The sequence below is a fragment of the Vipera ursinii genome (assembly GCF_947247035.1).
Source record: "Vipera ursinii genome assembly, chromosome: 6".
Lineage (NCBI taxonomy): Eukaryota > Metazoa > Chordata > Lepidosauria > Squamata > Viperidae > Vipera > Vipera ursinii.
Genome location: NC_139515.1, coordinates 34,874,656 through 34,892,353, shown reverse-complemented (window position 1 = coordinate 34,892,353; position 17,698 = coordinate 34,874,656). Strand labels below are relative to the sequence as shown.

At 44.5% G+C, this 17,698-nt stretch overlaps 1 protein-coding gene across 1 annotated transcript in view; it reads right to left on the bottom strand.

Moving 5' to 3' along the window:
* The window catches only part of CNTN1 (contactin 1), a gene marked incomplete at both ends in the record, with an annotated part of 250,063 nt that overhangs the window by 124,586 nt on the left and 107,779 nt on the right, over positions 1–17,698 (bottom strand). Inside the window, 2 exons of the mRNA XM_083365212.1 lie at positions 8,867–9,042; positions 17,055–17,182. Of these exons, the coding sequence (XP_083221338.1) occupies positions 8,867–9,042; positions 17,055–17,182 (304 nt within the window). The remainder of the gene's footprint in view (positions 1–8,866; positions 9,043–17,054; positions 17,183–17,698) is intronic.

The following is a 17,698-nucleotide window of genomic DNA, read 5'->3' as shown; positions in this document are numbered from 1 at the left end:
CCTGGGGAACCCTCCACCTGGCCGGCACAGATATGGCGGGTGTGGTCCATGCACTGTAAGCTTGGGAAGGTGACCATGTTCTGTGACTAATAGATCTGTGGGTCATGCATCTGGAGCCACACCACTCCCAAGACCACGGGGAAATGCAGATCTGAGGTGTTATAGAACTGGATGGCCTCCTCATGGGAACTGATGGCCATACATAATGGTTGCATGGCGGCCTTAATTGGCCCAGACAGGAGCACTTGACCATCGATAGTCTCCACTAACATGGGCAGTTCCACCGGGCACTGGGGAACAGCTCATTTGGCCACAAATGCTGAGTCCATAAAATCTGTGGTGGCCCCGGAGTCAATTAAGGCATGGACTGGAATCCCCTTTGGCTATCCAGGGAGGATCAGATGTGCTTCCAATATCAGATGCTGTGGAGGTCCACAGGCAGCATCAGAAAGACGTTGCTCGGTGTTGTGGGATCCCCGACGTAACACACCTTTTAGATCGGGCTCGGAGCATTTCCCGACAGAGGAGTAGGGGGCTTTCTCAGGGCAGACTCGGTCACTGATGCCTGTCATCACTTCTTTGGGCAGAAGGCAGCCAAATGCCCAGGGTCCCCACAGTAAAAAAACAACCTCCCCAAACATCGCCTGTTCATTTCTGCCACCGATAGATGAGGCCTGGCAGCACCTAGCTCCATTGGCTCCTCCCTCTGAACCTGGGGTCTCACGCACAAGAGGGGCCACAGAGGTCTCTGGGGTGGCACGGCGACTCCTTCACTGCTGCAGCCGAGCGTCGATCTGCAGACAGAGATGGATCAGCCCATTGAGGTCTGAGGGAATATCAACATTGGCCAGCTCATCCAACATCTCCTCCAACAATCCATCCTGGAAAGCGTCCACAAGCGCAGCCTCATTCCAGGCTGAATCCTGGCTAAGCAGCCAAAAATTGCTGACATAGCCTGTAGGGGGCGTTGGCCTTGCCTCAGAGCTTTCAGGCATCGGGTAGCAGTCTGTGTCTTTATGGGGTCCTCATATATCAGACGCATATGATTACAAAACTGCACAAAGTTGTCCAACAATTGACTAGGTTGGGCTAGCAGGGGTGTGCCCCAACAAGCTGCAGCACCAGAGAGAAGGCTTAACACAAACCCCACCTTATCCCAGTCAGTGGGGAAATCAGCTGCTCTCACGCTGATATACAAATGGCATTGTCCCAGAAAAGCAGGAAACATATCTGGATTGCCATCAAATTTGTCTGGCATCGCAACGTGGCATTTTCTCCTGGGTGGTGGTGATGATGGTGGTGGTAGTGCAGCAGCAGCAGGGACCTGTGCCTGTAATTGAACCACCTGAGCTGCCAACAAAGTGAGCTGCTGGGAGAGCTGGGCATTCTCAGCACGTAACTGCTCCATAATAGTAAGGGATGGAAGGCTGAAGGCAAACTGTTCTGTTCCAGCCTACAATCGGCCCTGTTTGTACACACAAAAGGGACAACCCCTTTTTCCTTTTAACAATCAATAGGCTGGAAAAAACCCAACCCAAATTTATTTACAGTTCCAAGTAATAAAGTCTTTCAAACAAAAAGTAGCAGAATATTTTCTTCAACCAAAAATACATGATTCAAAACATCCCAAAAGAGTCAAACAAGAATCAAACAGATTAGGAAGAGCAGACCAGGATTCTCTTTGAATGTTTCCGAATGGTTGCCTTCAGCAACTAGCACCACCCACACCTTCCCCTTTATTGTCTGTCCCAAGGCATGGCTTCTCAATGCCTTCTCCTCCTTTCACTGAGTTGCCTCATAGATTTTCTTTGCTCTGCTGTGCTGGATTGCCTTCTGCTTCTAGCATCTCTGAACAGATTCAGCTGTGACTCCTTTGAGTCTGACACCTCTTCCTCACACAGCTGAGCCTCATGAGGAACATGATTTGAGGGGCCAGGCTGAGAGTCCTGCAGTGCATCAGAGCCTCCCTCCGACACTGAAGGCTCTCCAAACCCCTCCTCCTCCTCCTCAGATTCCTCAGACTCAGCTGCTGGGAGCACAGGCTGACACTGAAGCACAACAGGCTGGTAAAGGCAGCGGTGATCCGGCATTGTTTCCCCCCCTCATGTGTGTGTGTGTGTCCAACCAGCAGGGAACAGCTGGTAGAGGCCGCGGCAGTCCGGCATTTGCATCTTTCTCTGTGTCAAGCCCAGTGGGCCCAACACACAGACAGGAGTGGGGGAAAATGCCGGACTGCTGCCTCCCTACCAGCCGTTCTCCACGGGTCCGACATACACACACACGAGGGGGGAAACAACGCTGGACCGCCGCCTCCCTAACAGCCATTCCCCATGGGTCCAACACACACACACACAGGAGGGGGGAAACAACGCTGGACCGCTGCCTCCCTACCAGCCATTCCCCGTGGGTCCGACACACACACACAGGAGGGGGGGAAACAATGCCGGACTGCCACCACCTCTACCAGCCATGCCCCGCAGGTCCAACACACGCACACAGGAGGGGGGGAAACAATGCCGGACTGCCGCTGCCTCTACCAGACATGCCCTGCAGGTCTGACACACACACACAGGAGGGGGGGAAACAAGGCCGGACCACCGTTCCCCGCAGGTCTGACACACACACACAGGAGGGGGGAAATAACGCCGGACTGCCGCCGCCTCTACCAGCCATTCCCCGCGGGTCCAACACACACACAAATGAGGGGGGAAACAAGGCCACATCACCACCTCCCTACTAGCCGTTCCCCACAGGTCTGACACACACACACAAACACACATGGGAGAAACAACACCAGACTGCCGCTGCCTCTACCAGCCATTCCCCGTGGGTCCGACACACACGTGCAGTCCGAAAAAGAAAAGAGGTTTGTGGGCAGCCCCACAAACCAAAGAACTTCATCCAATCAATTCAAACTTCACACTTTTTTTCCCATGAGAAGTTTGAATTGATTGCTTGAACTTTTTTACAGTATTCCCACTTTTTTTTCTGGACTGCACATGGCGGAGGAAGACTGGGAGCCGCAGGAGATGGCTGAAAGAGCCGCATGCGGCTCCAGAGGCGCAGGTTGCCGACCCGTGACCTAAGGGGAGAAATTGATTGCTCAGTTTTAATGGGGCTGCTTCTGGTTGGGTTAGATTGGGCAGTAGGGGTTTGATAGATGTATGCTGCTTCTTTCTTTGAGTATTGTGTTTTCTTCTATGTGTGATATACATCCATTTATCTTCCTCCAAGGGTTTATCAGTAGGGTCAAATCCTCTGGGAGTTATTCGTTCTTTATTCAGTTCAGTTTGGGTATAACTTTTTTGTGTAGGTTGGAGTTTGGCTAGAGTTGCCTCTAAGTCCCTTACTTCTTCTTTCTAGTTTACATTTAATGCATGTACATATAATGCATGGGTGTTCTTTGGGCGTAAGCACATACATGGAACATGTATTGCATACCACAATAGTATCAGTTACCTGCTCCATGAGTTTATTGTTTGAAAATCTCTCTTTTTTGTTGGTGGATGTGCTTTGCTGTTAACCTTGTTTCTACCTTCTCTGCTCTAAGTAATTATGCCTTTTTCTGACCTATGTTTTGCAGATCACAATAGCATCAGTTTCTTTTTCTATGAGTCTGCTGTGTGTTTGCCATTCGTAGTCCCCAGTCTTCTGGTCTGCTGCCATTCACAGTCCCTGGTGTACTGGTGTTCTGCTGTTTGCAGTCCCCAATCTACTGGTATGCTGTTCTTCACAGTACCTGGTCTACTGGTCTGCTGCCATTCGCAGTACCAGGTCTACTGGTCTGCTGCCATTTGCAGTACCTGGTCTACTGCTGTGCTACCCTTCACAGTATCTGGTATACTGGTGTGCTGCACTTTGCAGTCCCCAGTCTACTGGTCGGCTGTTCTTCACAGTATCTGGTCTGCTGGTCTGCTGCCGTTCACTTTACCTGGTCTACTGGTCTGCTGGCATTCACACTACTTGGTCTACTGCCATTTGCACTACCCAGTCTACTGGTCTGCTGTGCTGCAATGTTCCACAACCCCCACCAACAGTTCCACAGCCACATAGCTCTCATTTGATAGTCCATCGGGCTGGCTGGATGGTCCACAGTAAACTCTCCTCTCCTCTCCCTGGCTGTCTCCTTCCTGCTCTACTATATCACTGGCTCACATCTTTCTCCTCTCTTTCTTCCTTGCTTTTATAGTCTAGCTTCCTGTCTATTAAAATCGCCCATAATACAGATGTTCTCACAATGTATCACCCGTAGTGTATTATATAATTTCCTATAGAACTGTTCTTGCCCCCCATTTGGTGCATAGATTCCTACTAATATTATCTGTTTTTGGTTAATTGTCATCTCCACTACCAAAATCCTACCTTTTGTATCTTTATAAATTTGCTTGGCTAAGATTGACTCTCTGATATATATCACTACTCCTCTTTTTTTATGCTGTGATAAAGATGCAAACACCTTCCCCATTTTAGGGCATTCCAACACCTGTCTATGTGAGTCTCTTGGATAACTATAACATCTAAATTACTTCTGATCAATTTATTAAAAGTTTTTTTTCTTTTTTTGAGGAGAGTTTAAGCCATTAATATTCAAAGATAGGATTTGGAGTTCTCCCATCATGTTTCTACTTATATCTAGTTTTTATACCCCTAGTTATTCTAGTCTCCCTTGGCTCCTCTCTCAGCTCTTGTTGTTTCCTTTCATAGTTTACTGTTTCCTCTCTCTTCTCGCTTCTCGTTTTTCCCTGTTGTCCCTCCTCTTTTGCTCTAGCCAACCTTGACTCCCTCACTTCTTCAACATTTCTCTCTAGTTCTTCTTCACTGCTAAAGTTTTGCTTATAAAACTCCTCCACCTTATCTGGACTATTTATTCTAATCTTCTTGTCCTGCCACAAAATCAGTATACCCTCTGGAATCAACCATCGAAATAAAATCTGTCACTACCTCCATTTCTTCCCCATCTAATTGCCAGGAATTGAGGGGGCCAGATGCCATGATCTTGGTTTTCTTAATGTTTGGTTTCAACCCAACTTTTGCACTCTCCTTCTTCACCCGCAACAAGAGACTCTTCAGTTCCTCTTCACTTTCTGCCATTAGAGTGGTGTCATTTGCATATCTTAGGTTGTTGATATTTCTTCCGGCAATCTTAATTCCAACTTTTGATTCATCTAGCCTTGCCTTTCTCATGATGTGCTCTGCATATAAGTTAAATAGGCAAGGCGACAGTATACAGCCTTGAAGGACTCCTTTCCCAATTTTGAACCAATCAGTGGTTCCGTGTCCAGTTCTCACTGTTGCTTCTTGGCCCGCATATAGGTTTCTCAAGAGACAAATAAGATGATCTGGTACACCCATCTCTTTAAGGACTTGCCACAGTTTGTTATGATCCACACAATCAAAGGCTTTAGCATAGTCAATGAAGCAGAAGTAGATGTTTTTCTGGAACCATGATCCAGCGTATGTTGTAGATGTTTTTCTTTCTCCATGATCCAGCGTATGTTGGCAATTTGATCTCTAGTTCCTCTGCCTCTTCAAAATCCTGCCTGTACTTCTGGTAGTTCTCGATCCACATACTGCTGAAGTCTAGCTTGTAGGATTTTAAGCATAACTTTACTAGCATGAGAAATAAGTGCAATGGTGCGATAGTTTGAACATTCTTTGGCACTGCCTTTCTTTGGAATTGGAATGTAAACTGATCTTTTCCAATCCTGTGGCCACTGTTGAGTTTTCCAAATTTGCTGGCAAATTGAGTGTAGCACTTTTACTGCATCGTCTTTTAAGATTTTGAATAGCTCAGCTGGAATACTGTCACCTCCACTAGCTTTGTTGTTGCTCAGCTTTTCTAAGGCCCACTTCACTTCACATTCTAGGATGTCTGGCTCGAGGTCAGTGGCCACCTCATTGTGATTATCAGGGATGTTAAGCTCATTCTTGTATAGTTCTTCTGTGTAATTTTGCCATCTCTTCTTAATCTCTTGCATCTCTTGCATTACTTGCATCCATTCTTTGAGATCGCTTGTGTCGTTCCTCACCTCTCCAATCTCTTTCCTCAACTCCTCATGATTTCTAGCCATGGACTCCTGCATCATTTGTAACATGGCCTGTAGGTCTTTAAATGAATTAGACCTTTCTCTTTGCAGAAGCTCATCAATTGATTTTTGACTCGATGGACTTGAGGTAGCTGAGGCAATCTGTGCCCCCTTCTTCGCTATCCCTACCTTGAATAGGTTCAGAATACTCATCTTTCTGAATAATTCTTTAAACCAACGCACCCCTCCCTTTATTCCTTTACTATATCTCTCCCTATTTCTATCAATAGAATAACCTACTTAGCTTAATTATACCTAAAATAACAATAGTAATAACAATATAAATAGCAATATAAGATAGGTAATTAATAGCAGTAAATAGAATATCTATAATTTTAAATATTAATTTCTGAGCACAAATTCACTGTTTCTTAATTATAATAGCAATAATATATACAAGTACACAGCCTAAACTATATAAACCACAGCCACAATTAGATCTTATCTATTACTCCAAACAGTCTTTTGTATCCAAAGACTATCGATAATCCCACAAAGAAGAAAAGAAAGACTTCCAAGGAGATGTGTCCAATGTCAATAAGTTCCAAGGAAAGGAGAAAAAGAAAAAAGAAAAATTCCTATTTTAGCCACTAGATGTCCCTCTTGCTCTTTTTTTAACTTCAGCTCCACATACAGAATGCGCTGTCACTTTCAAAATGTCACTTTCAAAAATTTCTGCTCGTTCTTCCAGATCACCTTCTCTTTCTCTCTTCTACTGCCAATTTGATCTCATATAGTCCTCAAAGCTCTCCAGTGTAGGTTCCCTTCTCATTATCGCTGTTCTTTCCCTGCTAGCGCGTCTCTATCTCATTCCAAATTCAATTTTGGGACTTTTTGTATTTTTTCCCCAAAAAAGCCTTTCTCGCTGCTTTCGCAGGTGGGGGGGATGGAAAAAAAACTCCCCCCTTTTTTTCATGGGATCCTCCTGACCTGTGCTACCTGGGGAAAACTTCCAAAGGACTCTTCCTTTCCAGTTTCATGCCGTTCCTCCATCAGAACCAATTCTCGACCAGTTCCAGTCACCTGTTGTTCAGCTACTTCACCGCCTGCGTTGTCCCTCTGTCAAGCCTCTATGTTGGCCATTGAAGACCATCTTCTTCCTCGCTTGGTCTGCCAGGCTCTTCCCTCCTGTTGCGCTCCGGTCGCCACCTGGATTCACACTGCAGGTCATCCTTCCTTCTTGGCTCCCCTCCAAGAACCGTGGCTCCGAAAAGCCAGCCCAAGTGGCTGGTAAAGTGGTTGTGTATTTTGGCCAGCTGTTTAACACAACCTGTCAGCTTGACAGCTGGCCCCTCCCCCACAGCTGCCCCCCCAGTCTTTTTTATTTTTCTGACTTATCTTTCCCTCTCCACCTCTCTTCCTACTGTTTTAGTTTAAAATAACTTAGTTTAATAACATAGGGAAGGTGTGCTGTGTGAGCACACGTTCACACGCAATAACACACAGTATGTTCTATGTTATATTTATTTTCCTGTCTTGGGAAATTCTACTTCTTATCGTAAGTCCAGCAGACATGTTGCTAAAAAAAAATCCCCCTTGAAATTCCATCACAATAAATTTGCCTGCCCCAGGTCTAAGCCCAGGTTCAAATCTGCACTGGAACCACTGTGCAGATAGAATTAATATTTTAATGCTCATTTCCAAAAATGGACTCCCTCCCTGTGATCACTGTAGTCAAGAAAAATGCTTCAACTGGTCTACCTTTCTTTAACTGTTAAGTTAAATGGGGAAGTGATTTTGCAAAAAAAGAGAAGTGGTTGAAAAGAAAGGATACCTTCAATGTATAGTCCTGAAAATAGCACTTTTTATTTAATATAATATATAGCTTGATTCTCAATTAATTTATGCTATTTATATATGCTAGTTCCACAGTCTCCCAGTGGTTTATATGAACACACATTGAATCGATTATCACTAAAAACACATCAAAGAATCCAGGCTACAAGTAAGCAACATTTACATTTAAATCTTTAATATAATTCATAGAATTATCTCTTTAAAACTGTGAGGCACTCCCTTTTGACTCTGAAGAATTGTTAGGGAGGAGGTCATCCATATTTCTGGAGACACAGTAATCCACAGGGTGGGGAGTGTCTAAACAAGAAACTCTGCTTGCCCACCCATTCTTATGCATTTGTGAGGGGAATTTTAATATCTTGGCTTGAAATAAACAAACTAGATGAGGCAGTTCTGTTTGAAAGACCCAGTCATAGAGTACTCAAAGCAGTATTTTGAGAGGTTCTTTAGTAGCCATGGAAATGCAAGAAATGGATGCTTTAAGGTTTTGCCTAAAAAAAATGCCAGATACTATAAATGCAATAAATAAATAGTATATGTGGTCTGACACTGAACACAGTAAGCTGGATTCATCATAGTAGGGCTTATTTATATCAATGATTCATTCTGTGACCTAAGTGCAGTCTTTTTGTTTTTAGTTACAAGAAGAACTTCAAAAGAAGTCATTGCTATGGATAAACAACATTCTATATTGCCTGAAGTCATGACATGAAAATATGCAACTTTTGGAATAACTTGTTTTGATGTTGGAGTGCTACTAAGGAATTTACAAATAATGAGTTTATAGGAGGTTATAACACTGTGGTTCATGAGATAGTAACTTTTTCTTCTAGACAGTAACTTTCCTTTCTTCTGCAGTAAACTGTAATATGGGGGAAAAGAAACACTTCATAATAATTATTCCCTTTTTTCCTTTCCCCAAAATACCAAGAAAAAATAATCCAAATGTAAATATGTCAACAGAAAAATATGAGGCAACTCACCATGATAGATCTTTCATAATAATCATTCTCTTTATCAACATCTACTGGATATCCATTTAAGAGCCAAATAAAAGTCAGGTCTAAAGAAGGATCATGAGATGCAAGACATTGCATGGTAGCATTCAATCCAACAATGACATCAACATTAGTTGGTGCTAAAGTAATCCTTGTTGCAGCTTTGCAGTTAACAGAAAAAAAAATTGTGGTTATATATTAGCAAATCATAAAATATACAACAATTGAAGCTCTGATGTACTTAAAACCTGAAAAATATACAACTTTACTATGGATGACTATGTATTTCAATAGCAAAAGAGATAAAAGTAAAAAGATTTTTAAAATTTGTGGGGTTTTTGGTAGGTCTTTCTTTTCATACTTTGCAAATTCTGGTAGTTTTCATTTTCTGAACAAAGGTAGAAATTATTTTTACTTAGCCTTTAAGGGATAATATTTACAGTTCTAGGCCAATCTTAGGATCAAAAGTGAAAATTTACTGTGACAACCTATGTGAAAAAATTATTCATAAGAGAGCTATTTGGGGACCCACCCAAATAATATACCCTATTTGTATCCTACTAATGAGAGAATGATCCAGCGGTGAGAGTATCATGTGAATTTACCATGCAATTACCAATTCCTTGTCAGGAATTCTTTTAGAATAATGTCCCAGATCACAACTGAGACTAGTAGCAGCAAATACAAGCAGCAGATATTTAAAATTTTGCAAGAGGTTACTTCTAGAAATTTAATCTTCATGGGGACTTTAATAAAGTGTGGGAGAAAATTTGCATTTGTGTCAACAGAGGTAATATTTCTGCAATAAAAATGAAGGCTAGATTATATTGAAATCCTCCTCAAACCAAATTTGGTGGTGTGAACTCATGTTAGTACCATGTAAACTTACTGCAGGGTACAAAAGTAAATCACATGTTGAGTATCTGCATTGTAATTAGTATAACACAGAAGTTCAGAATTAAATGAAATTACCTAAAAATAACATACTCAAATTGTTACTTTTTGTATAAGATTCTATTCTTAGTAGTATAAAGAATGTGCACAAAATATTTCCTATTCCTCAATAATATTTAAAGTAACTTCTATGAAATGTTCCAATATTATTTGAATAATAGTGCTATAAACAGTCATTAGTTAAATGATTAGGTGCCTATGATTTGAATGTAATCATGTTTAAAGTTATATAAAATACTACTGTATAATGTTATGATATGTGTTACTCTGAGGAAATAATTATATCACTTCTATTTGACTAGTGCAAATTGTACTCCAATACAAATTGTTGTGTATTAATACGTTATGTTTAATGATTGTGTTCACATGTTAACAGTTATGAGGTAAAACCCTTCGGCAGCTTTTGACAACTGTCAAAAGCTGCCAGTAGCCACTGCGCAAGCGCTACCGTTGACAGCTCTCTGCTGTCAAAACCATCTGTAACTGCGCAGGCGCAAGACAGCTCGACAGCTCCGAGCTGTCAAAGCTCACCATCACCGATTGGTCCACGCTGACTAGCGGGAAACTGGCACAGCCCTGATTGGTCGCTAGTCGGCCAGCTGGGAATATAAATAGAGGCATTGCGAGACTGTTCCTTGCCCGTTTCTTGTCAATAAAAGGTTTTCGTTAGCCAGCTGTCTTGCATACTTCTTCTCCGGACGAAGCACTGGCGACAAGGATGGGATATACTGCTTCGCATAGCTGAAGTCACTAGCCGAGGGAAAAAAGAGACTTTTTTTCCATGGTTCAGAGCTAGTCACAGCTGAAGTCACCGGTGGGAAGTTCAACTTCCTCACGCTGCAAAGCAGTACCCACAACCGGGACAGCATGGCCAACCTCGGTCACATCCGCGAATTCAACATTCGCCATCCCGAGTACTGGGAGTCGTATTGGGGCCAGGTAGAAGGGTTCCTGCTGGTCAACAAGATCATGGACGACCGGGCCAAGGCAGCGGCGCTCCTTTGCCTCAGAGGACCAGCCATGTACAATGTGGCCATAGGACTTTTCAGTCCAGAGCCCATCGCCTCCATACCGTATGCTGAACTAACAGAAGGACTAAGTAAGCATTTCATGCCGACCAAATCTGAACTATTCTGGCACGTAAACTTCGTGCGGCGCTGTCAACTCCCCGATGAATCCGCCACCGACTTCATAGCAAGAGTCAGGCATGCCGCACGCCGATGCCGGTTCCTGGATCTGGAGGACCGGATCTGCGACCAGGTAGTCATCGGGCTGAAGGACAAGCGCCTACGGAAGAAGCTGATCACTAAGCCCACCTTGACCTTGGCCGAGGTCTCCATGGAAGTAGTGGCTCATGAAGATAGCCACTGCGAGAATCCGGAACCACCGGACAATGGACCATACAGGTCTGTGCACCAGGAGGACATCACCCACAGCGACTTTGGAGAGAACGACGTCTCCACCGACATAGACGCCATCCAACGGAGGTTTGAAAAACTCAAGAACCAACGTGACAACCGAGGGGGCCCTCCAAACAGCAAAAGCACCACTCAGCAAGGCATCTGAGCCAAATGCGCCAGCTGTCGTGGCAACCACCCAAGAGCGTCCTGCCGTTTCCACAGTGCCAAATGCCATGGCTGTGGAAAAACTGGACACCTCAGAGCCGTATGCCGTAGCCAGAACTGGGAGAACCTGCATGAATTGGAGGTGACATCCGCAGGTACGAGTCCGACCACGACCAACGGGAAAAAGCCCCCTAGGTCCCTGGTACTAGCTGCAGGTAGGAATAAGGGGGTGGGGGCGGTCCACCTAGTATTAAAACCTAAGGTCAAAATTAATGTCCTGTTACACGGGGTCCCCTGTGAAATGGAAGTTGACTCAGGTTCCTCGGTCTCCCTTATTTCGTGGAAGACTTATAAAAACATTTGCAGCCGCAGCCGGCAGCAAATTTCCCTGCAACCTACCAGCATACACCTGGCCGACTTCCAAAAAACCCCGATCCTACTTAAGGGTAAAGCCAAAATTCCGGTGGAATTTAGGCAGTTCAGGGGATTCCTAACGATTTTAGTTACGCAGGGAAACCGAAGCAGTCTGCTAGGTCTTGACTGGTTTGAAGCATTAGGAATCGCGTTAACAGGAATTAACACAACCCAGTCCACCAGCCTTGAAGCTGTCTGCCAGCAGTTCGCAGACATCTTCGATGGCTCGTTAGGTAAATATACAGGCCCCCCAGTATCACTAAAATTAACCCCGAGATATTACCGATAAGAATAAAAGCTAGGAGAGTTCCGTTTGCACTCAAAAGCAAAATTGAGAATGAACTGGACCGACTCGTTAATCTAGGAGTTTTAGAACCAGTCGAAGGGGGTGAATGGGAAACACCAATTGTGACCCCAATTAAATCTAACGGCCAAATAAGAATTTGCGCCGACTATAAGGCCACCCTAAACCAGGCGTTGAATTCGCATGCTTACCCCGTCCCAGCAGTGAAAGATGTCCTAGCAGCCATTAGATCCAGTGCCATTTTTGCAAAATTAGACTTGGCGCAGGCGTATTTGCAACTACCTGTCACCCCGGGAACTGCAAACGCACAGACCATCATCATGCACCACGGAGCTTTCAAAGTGAATTGTTTACAATTCGGCATATCCGCAGCCCCAGGAATTTTCCAGGAAATTATGGAAAAAACCCTTAAGGGAATTCCTGGGGACTGCCCCTACTTCGACGATGTGCTTATCGCAGGAGAATCTGAAGGGGATTTGGCAATCAAATTGCAGGAAGTTCTAAGCAGGTTCATGGCAGCAGGACTTAAATTAAAAAGAGATAAATGCTCTATTGGGGTACCATCAACAGAGTTTTTGGGATACAAAATTGACTCGGGGGGAATTCATCCCACTGACTCAAAAATCAAAGCCATCAAAACTGCTCCCACACCTCAACATATTTTCATGTATGGTGGACTTGTAAAAAGATTAAGGTTTTCTGGATAAAAATTTGGTGGAATATGCAGAAGATTTTTAAACAAAGGATAAAGTTTTGTCCGCAACTATTCTTGTTGGGAATAATCACGGATGCTACGGTTGTGGACACTAAGTTGATGTTAAATTTAATTACGGCAGCAAGACTTTTGATAGGTCAGTATTGGAAGAAAGAGGAACTGCCGACCATAGAAGAGTGGACTTTAAAGGTTTCTGACCTGGCAGAGATGGCGAAGATTTCGGCTTATTTGAAAGATCACTCGCAAGAACGTTATATTATGGAATGGAGAAAATGGATTGAGTTTATCCAGAACAAGTATAGGGTTAAGAAGTTTCATGTAGCATTTGAATAAGTCTTCTTTCTTTTTTTTCTTTTTCTATTTTAGCTTCTCTCTATATATTTAATATTACTAAGGTTTGTTTTATCCTATATAAGCTAGAGAGTGATGGATTTTAGAGTTTATGGTTTTTAGTATATGGTTGTTTATGATTGTTTTTTTATATATACCTTGTATTTAGCTCTGGGAAGTCGGGGGGGAGGGGGGGAGGGGGGAGAGGGAGGGGGGAGGGAGAAGGGAGGGGGAGGGGGGATTGTTAAAGATAAACTGTATGTTAAAACTTTTCAATTAAAAAAAAACTGCTCCCACTCCTAAAAACAAACAGGAGCTACAAGCCTTTCTAGGGCTACTAAATTTTTATCATGCCTTCTTGCCCCACAAAGCAACCATCGCTGAACCCCTGCACAGACTACTTGACAAGGGTACCCCATGGTCCTGGACTCCTCAGCATGACTCCAGTTTCCAGCTCCTTAAGAGTTTGCTGACCAGTAACTCCTCTGTAACACTGTACAAAGAGGAAATGCCCCTATGTTTAGCATGTGATGCTTCTCCTTATGGGATCGGGGCGGTTCTAAATCATTTAACTCAAAATTGAACCCAAATTCCAATAGCGTTTTACTCCAGAACGCTTTCCAAACCAGAGCGCAATTATGCTCAAATTGACAAGGAGGCTTTAGCGATAGTTGCCGGCGTGAAAAAATTTCACGACTACCTCTACGGACGGCAATTCACCATCTTCACAGACCACAAACCTCTATTGGGGATTTTCACATGGGATAAGCAGACTCCCCAAATTCTATCCCCCCGAATTCTTAGATGGTCTACCTTTTTATCTGCTTATTCATTTAAATTGATCCACAAGCCGGGGAAGGAAATGGGGCATGCGGACGCATTAAGCAGACTTCCCCTACTGGTAATAGACCCCGACCCCGCTCCAGCCGGCAACATCTTGGCAATCTTAGAATTACCAGAATGCCCCCTCACAGCTAAAGACATAGCTGCCGCCACAGCTAAAGATAAGACCCTGAGCAGAATATTAACCTGGATTGCCTCTAGATGGCAATCCAAATCCCCCGGTCCAGAGTTCCAAGCATATTTCTCGAAGAGAACGGAACTTTCATCACACCTAGGGTGCATACTGTGGGGGAATAGGGTCGTAGTGCCTGAAAAACATAGACCCAAGGTTTTGAACACATTACATGACGAACACCCTGGTACAGTTAAAATGAAGGCTTTAGCTAGGAGCTACGTCTGGTGGCCAGGCATAGATACAGAAATTGAGACACATGTAGCTGGCTGCTACCCTTGCCAGGTCGGCAGACCCGCACAACCACAAGCCCCCGTCCACAGATGGGAGACAACCAAAAATCCCTGGTCCCGGGTGCACTTAGACTTTGCGGGACCCTTTCAAGGACAGGTATTTTTAATAGTGGTTGACAGCTACTCCAGGTGGCTGGAGGTCGTGCCAGTCAGTAGCATAACTACAACTGCCACAGTACAGGTACTAAGGGGGCTTTTTGCCACACACGGCCTGCCCGATGTCTTGGTATCCGATAACAGCACACAATTTACTTCCCGTGAATTCCAGACTTTCACCACAGAGAACTCTATTAGACACATCACAACGGCTCCATTCCCCCCCTCGTCGAATGCCTTGGCTGAGGTGATGGTAAAGTCCACCAAGGATGCACTTCGAAAAATCGTCATGTGAAACTGGCACCGCAGGTTGGCGCAATTCTTACTGGCACAACACACCACCCCCTGCACGTCCACCGGAAAATCACCGGCAGAACTGCATTGGGGGAAACGACTTATGACCAGACTTGACAGATTACACCCGGACAAGACAACGGCAGAACCAGTCCAACCCATTCCTCACAGAACCCTGGCCAACGGCCAAACCATCTGGGCTAGGAACCATGGGGCAGGAAACAAATGGATTCAGGGGGTTGTAATCGAACAAACCAGACCCTTATCATACATAATTGATGCCGGTAAGAACTGCCACCTACGTCGACACATCGATCAATTGCGACAATGCAGCCTGCAAAACTGGGGGGAAAGGGGAAGCGGGGAAAATCTAATGCCATGCACCACTCCAGGAACAAACACCCCCCCACCCAGCACCTCTAACAAAGGGACTCTCGAAGCTCCCGCACCAGGTCCAAGTCCAGAACTTGCGGAAGCGGAGCCAACAACAGCAACGCCCCTCCGGCGTTCAAATAGAACCAGGAAACCCCCGGCCTACTTAAGTGACTATGATTGGGGCACTCAACGAAGAAACAACCAGAAGGATTACCCCACCAATTCGGGGGAGGGGTAAGGGGTGTTGTGTATTAATACGTTATGTTTAATGATTGTGTTCACATGTTAACAGTTATGAGGTAAAACCCTTTGGTGGCTTTTGACAGCTGTCAAAAGCTGCCACAGCCACTGCGCAAACGCTACCGTTGACAGCTCTCTGCTGTCAAAACCGCCTGTAACTGCGCAGGCGCAAGATAGCTTGACAGCTCCGAGCTGTCAAAGCTCACCATCGCCGATTGGTCCACGCTGACTAGCGGGAAACCGGCACAGCCCTGATTGGTCGCTAGTCGGCCAGCTGGGAATATAAATAGAGGCATTGCGAGACTGTTCCTCGCCCGGTTCTTGTCAATAAAAGGTTTTCGTTAGCCAGCTGTCTCGCGTACTTCTTCTGCGGACGAAGCACAAATCATTTTTATTATGTATCTGATATATTCTTCCTCTCTCACTTACGTACAAATAAATATGTATGTACTTGATTTTAACTTTTAATATATGAGTAACTATGCATTTAATGAAGCAGCCTATAGCTCAAGAAAGCTTATGCTCTAATAAATGTGTCAATTGTCACAATACTCTTTGCTGAATGTTTTAGATCATTCAGCTGCCTGGGGAAATTGGGGGTATCAAAGGTCGACCTGGAAACACTTCCACAACCCTGAAAGCAGACCCTCTTCTCTGCCTTGGTTCATGGGGCTCCCCCACCACCACTGCCTGTCCTCACCCCCGTGTTGGCCACCAGGGACCAGGACTGACCTAGAGCGAATCTCTTCAAGGGACCAGATGCACTCCCAAAGCAGCAGAGCTGCTGCCACTTCGGTCATTCTGGCTCCGGAGGAAGCATCTGTGTCATCAGAGGTGGAAGAGGACGAAGTGGCAGAAGACATGCCTGCTCTGAAAAGCCATGGCAATGGCATCCATCAGCTGATGCTGCTCACATGAACTGCACCTCGGAAGCTCCCTAAAGCAGTTCCCCCCCCTCTGTAAAGGGCTTTCAACTGGAGCCAGAGCTGTGCGTGAGTTCCGTCACCTTTTTTTTTTTTTTACAAAAAAAGCACTGCCCAACTCCCAGGCCACAGCCCACTAGTGGGCTGTAGCCTATTCAGAATTGGGCTGTGAGAGTGCTGGCCAGAGCATGCATGAATGCGCAGTTCAACTTGCAGAGCAGCGGGCCGGGTGGTATTTGCTCACTTGCACACCAGCCCATCACTCACACAAGTCAAGCTGCTCAACTATGCACTGGCCTGCCACTCGTGCAAGGGTTGCATCCATGTGTATACACACCGGCCCACCACTCACACAGCCCAGATCCCCTCTCCCCCTGCAGACAGGCCACAAAGATTGCAGACTGCTGCTTTAGATAATACAGCTACACTTCTGTAAAGTGTAAGCTCAGTGACCCACATACAAAGTCAGTAATCAGAATCAGAGACAAGATATAAGAAATATACTGTATATTATTTTGTTATATACAATGACTAAATTAATAGGCTTATCAAACTAACTCAAATTTATTTAGAAAATTGAAAATGATTTCAACATACGGAATCTGAAGTCCATGCTATACTTAACTTTGAGAATGTAGAGAAGTTTGAGAATTACCTGTGACTATAAGACCAGAAGAACTGTTAGCTTTCCCTTTGTTGTTTTCCACAAAACAGGTGTAATTGCCTCCATCTGCTGCTGTAACATTAATAATTTCTAGGCTGCCATCATACCATATATGTATCCTATTAAAAAAGATATTTTTAAGAAAATTGAGAATCAACAATAGCATAATAAGAAAATGTGGATGAAAATGGAAGCATGGCATTATACATTCCATATTTTTTTCTCCTGCCAGTTATACATAGTCTTTTCATACCTACGTATAATAATCATTGCCATTTGATCACTTTGTGCTGCTTAACTCCAGGAAAGGGGGAGAGTTACCCAATTGCCCATGCAAAACAAACTATCTTCCAATATTACACAGCAGTTGAATGGGGGCAAAAATTTGGCACTTTTTATCTAGGCAACCATCTAGCTTATGCTTAACTACTGTTATTGGAGGGGGAAAAACACTTTCTAGGAAGCAGATGACACCAGTAGGACACAGAAGGGTTTGCTTTGTTTTAATCCCAGTACACAGAGAGACACAGTGTGTTTGGGGAGGTGTAATGAAAAAGCTGCAGCTACTTTAAAGGTTGCATTGCCCATAAGGAGTAGACTCCTTAAAATAGTTGTACACCTTTTAGATTCGTACA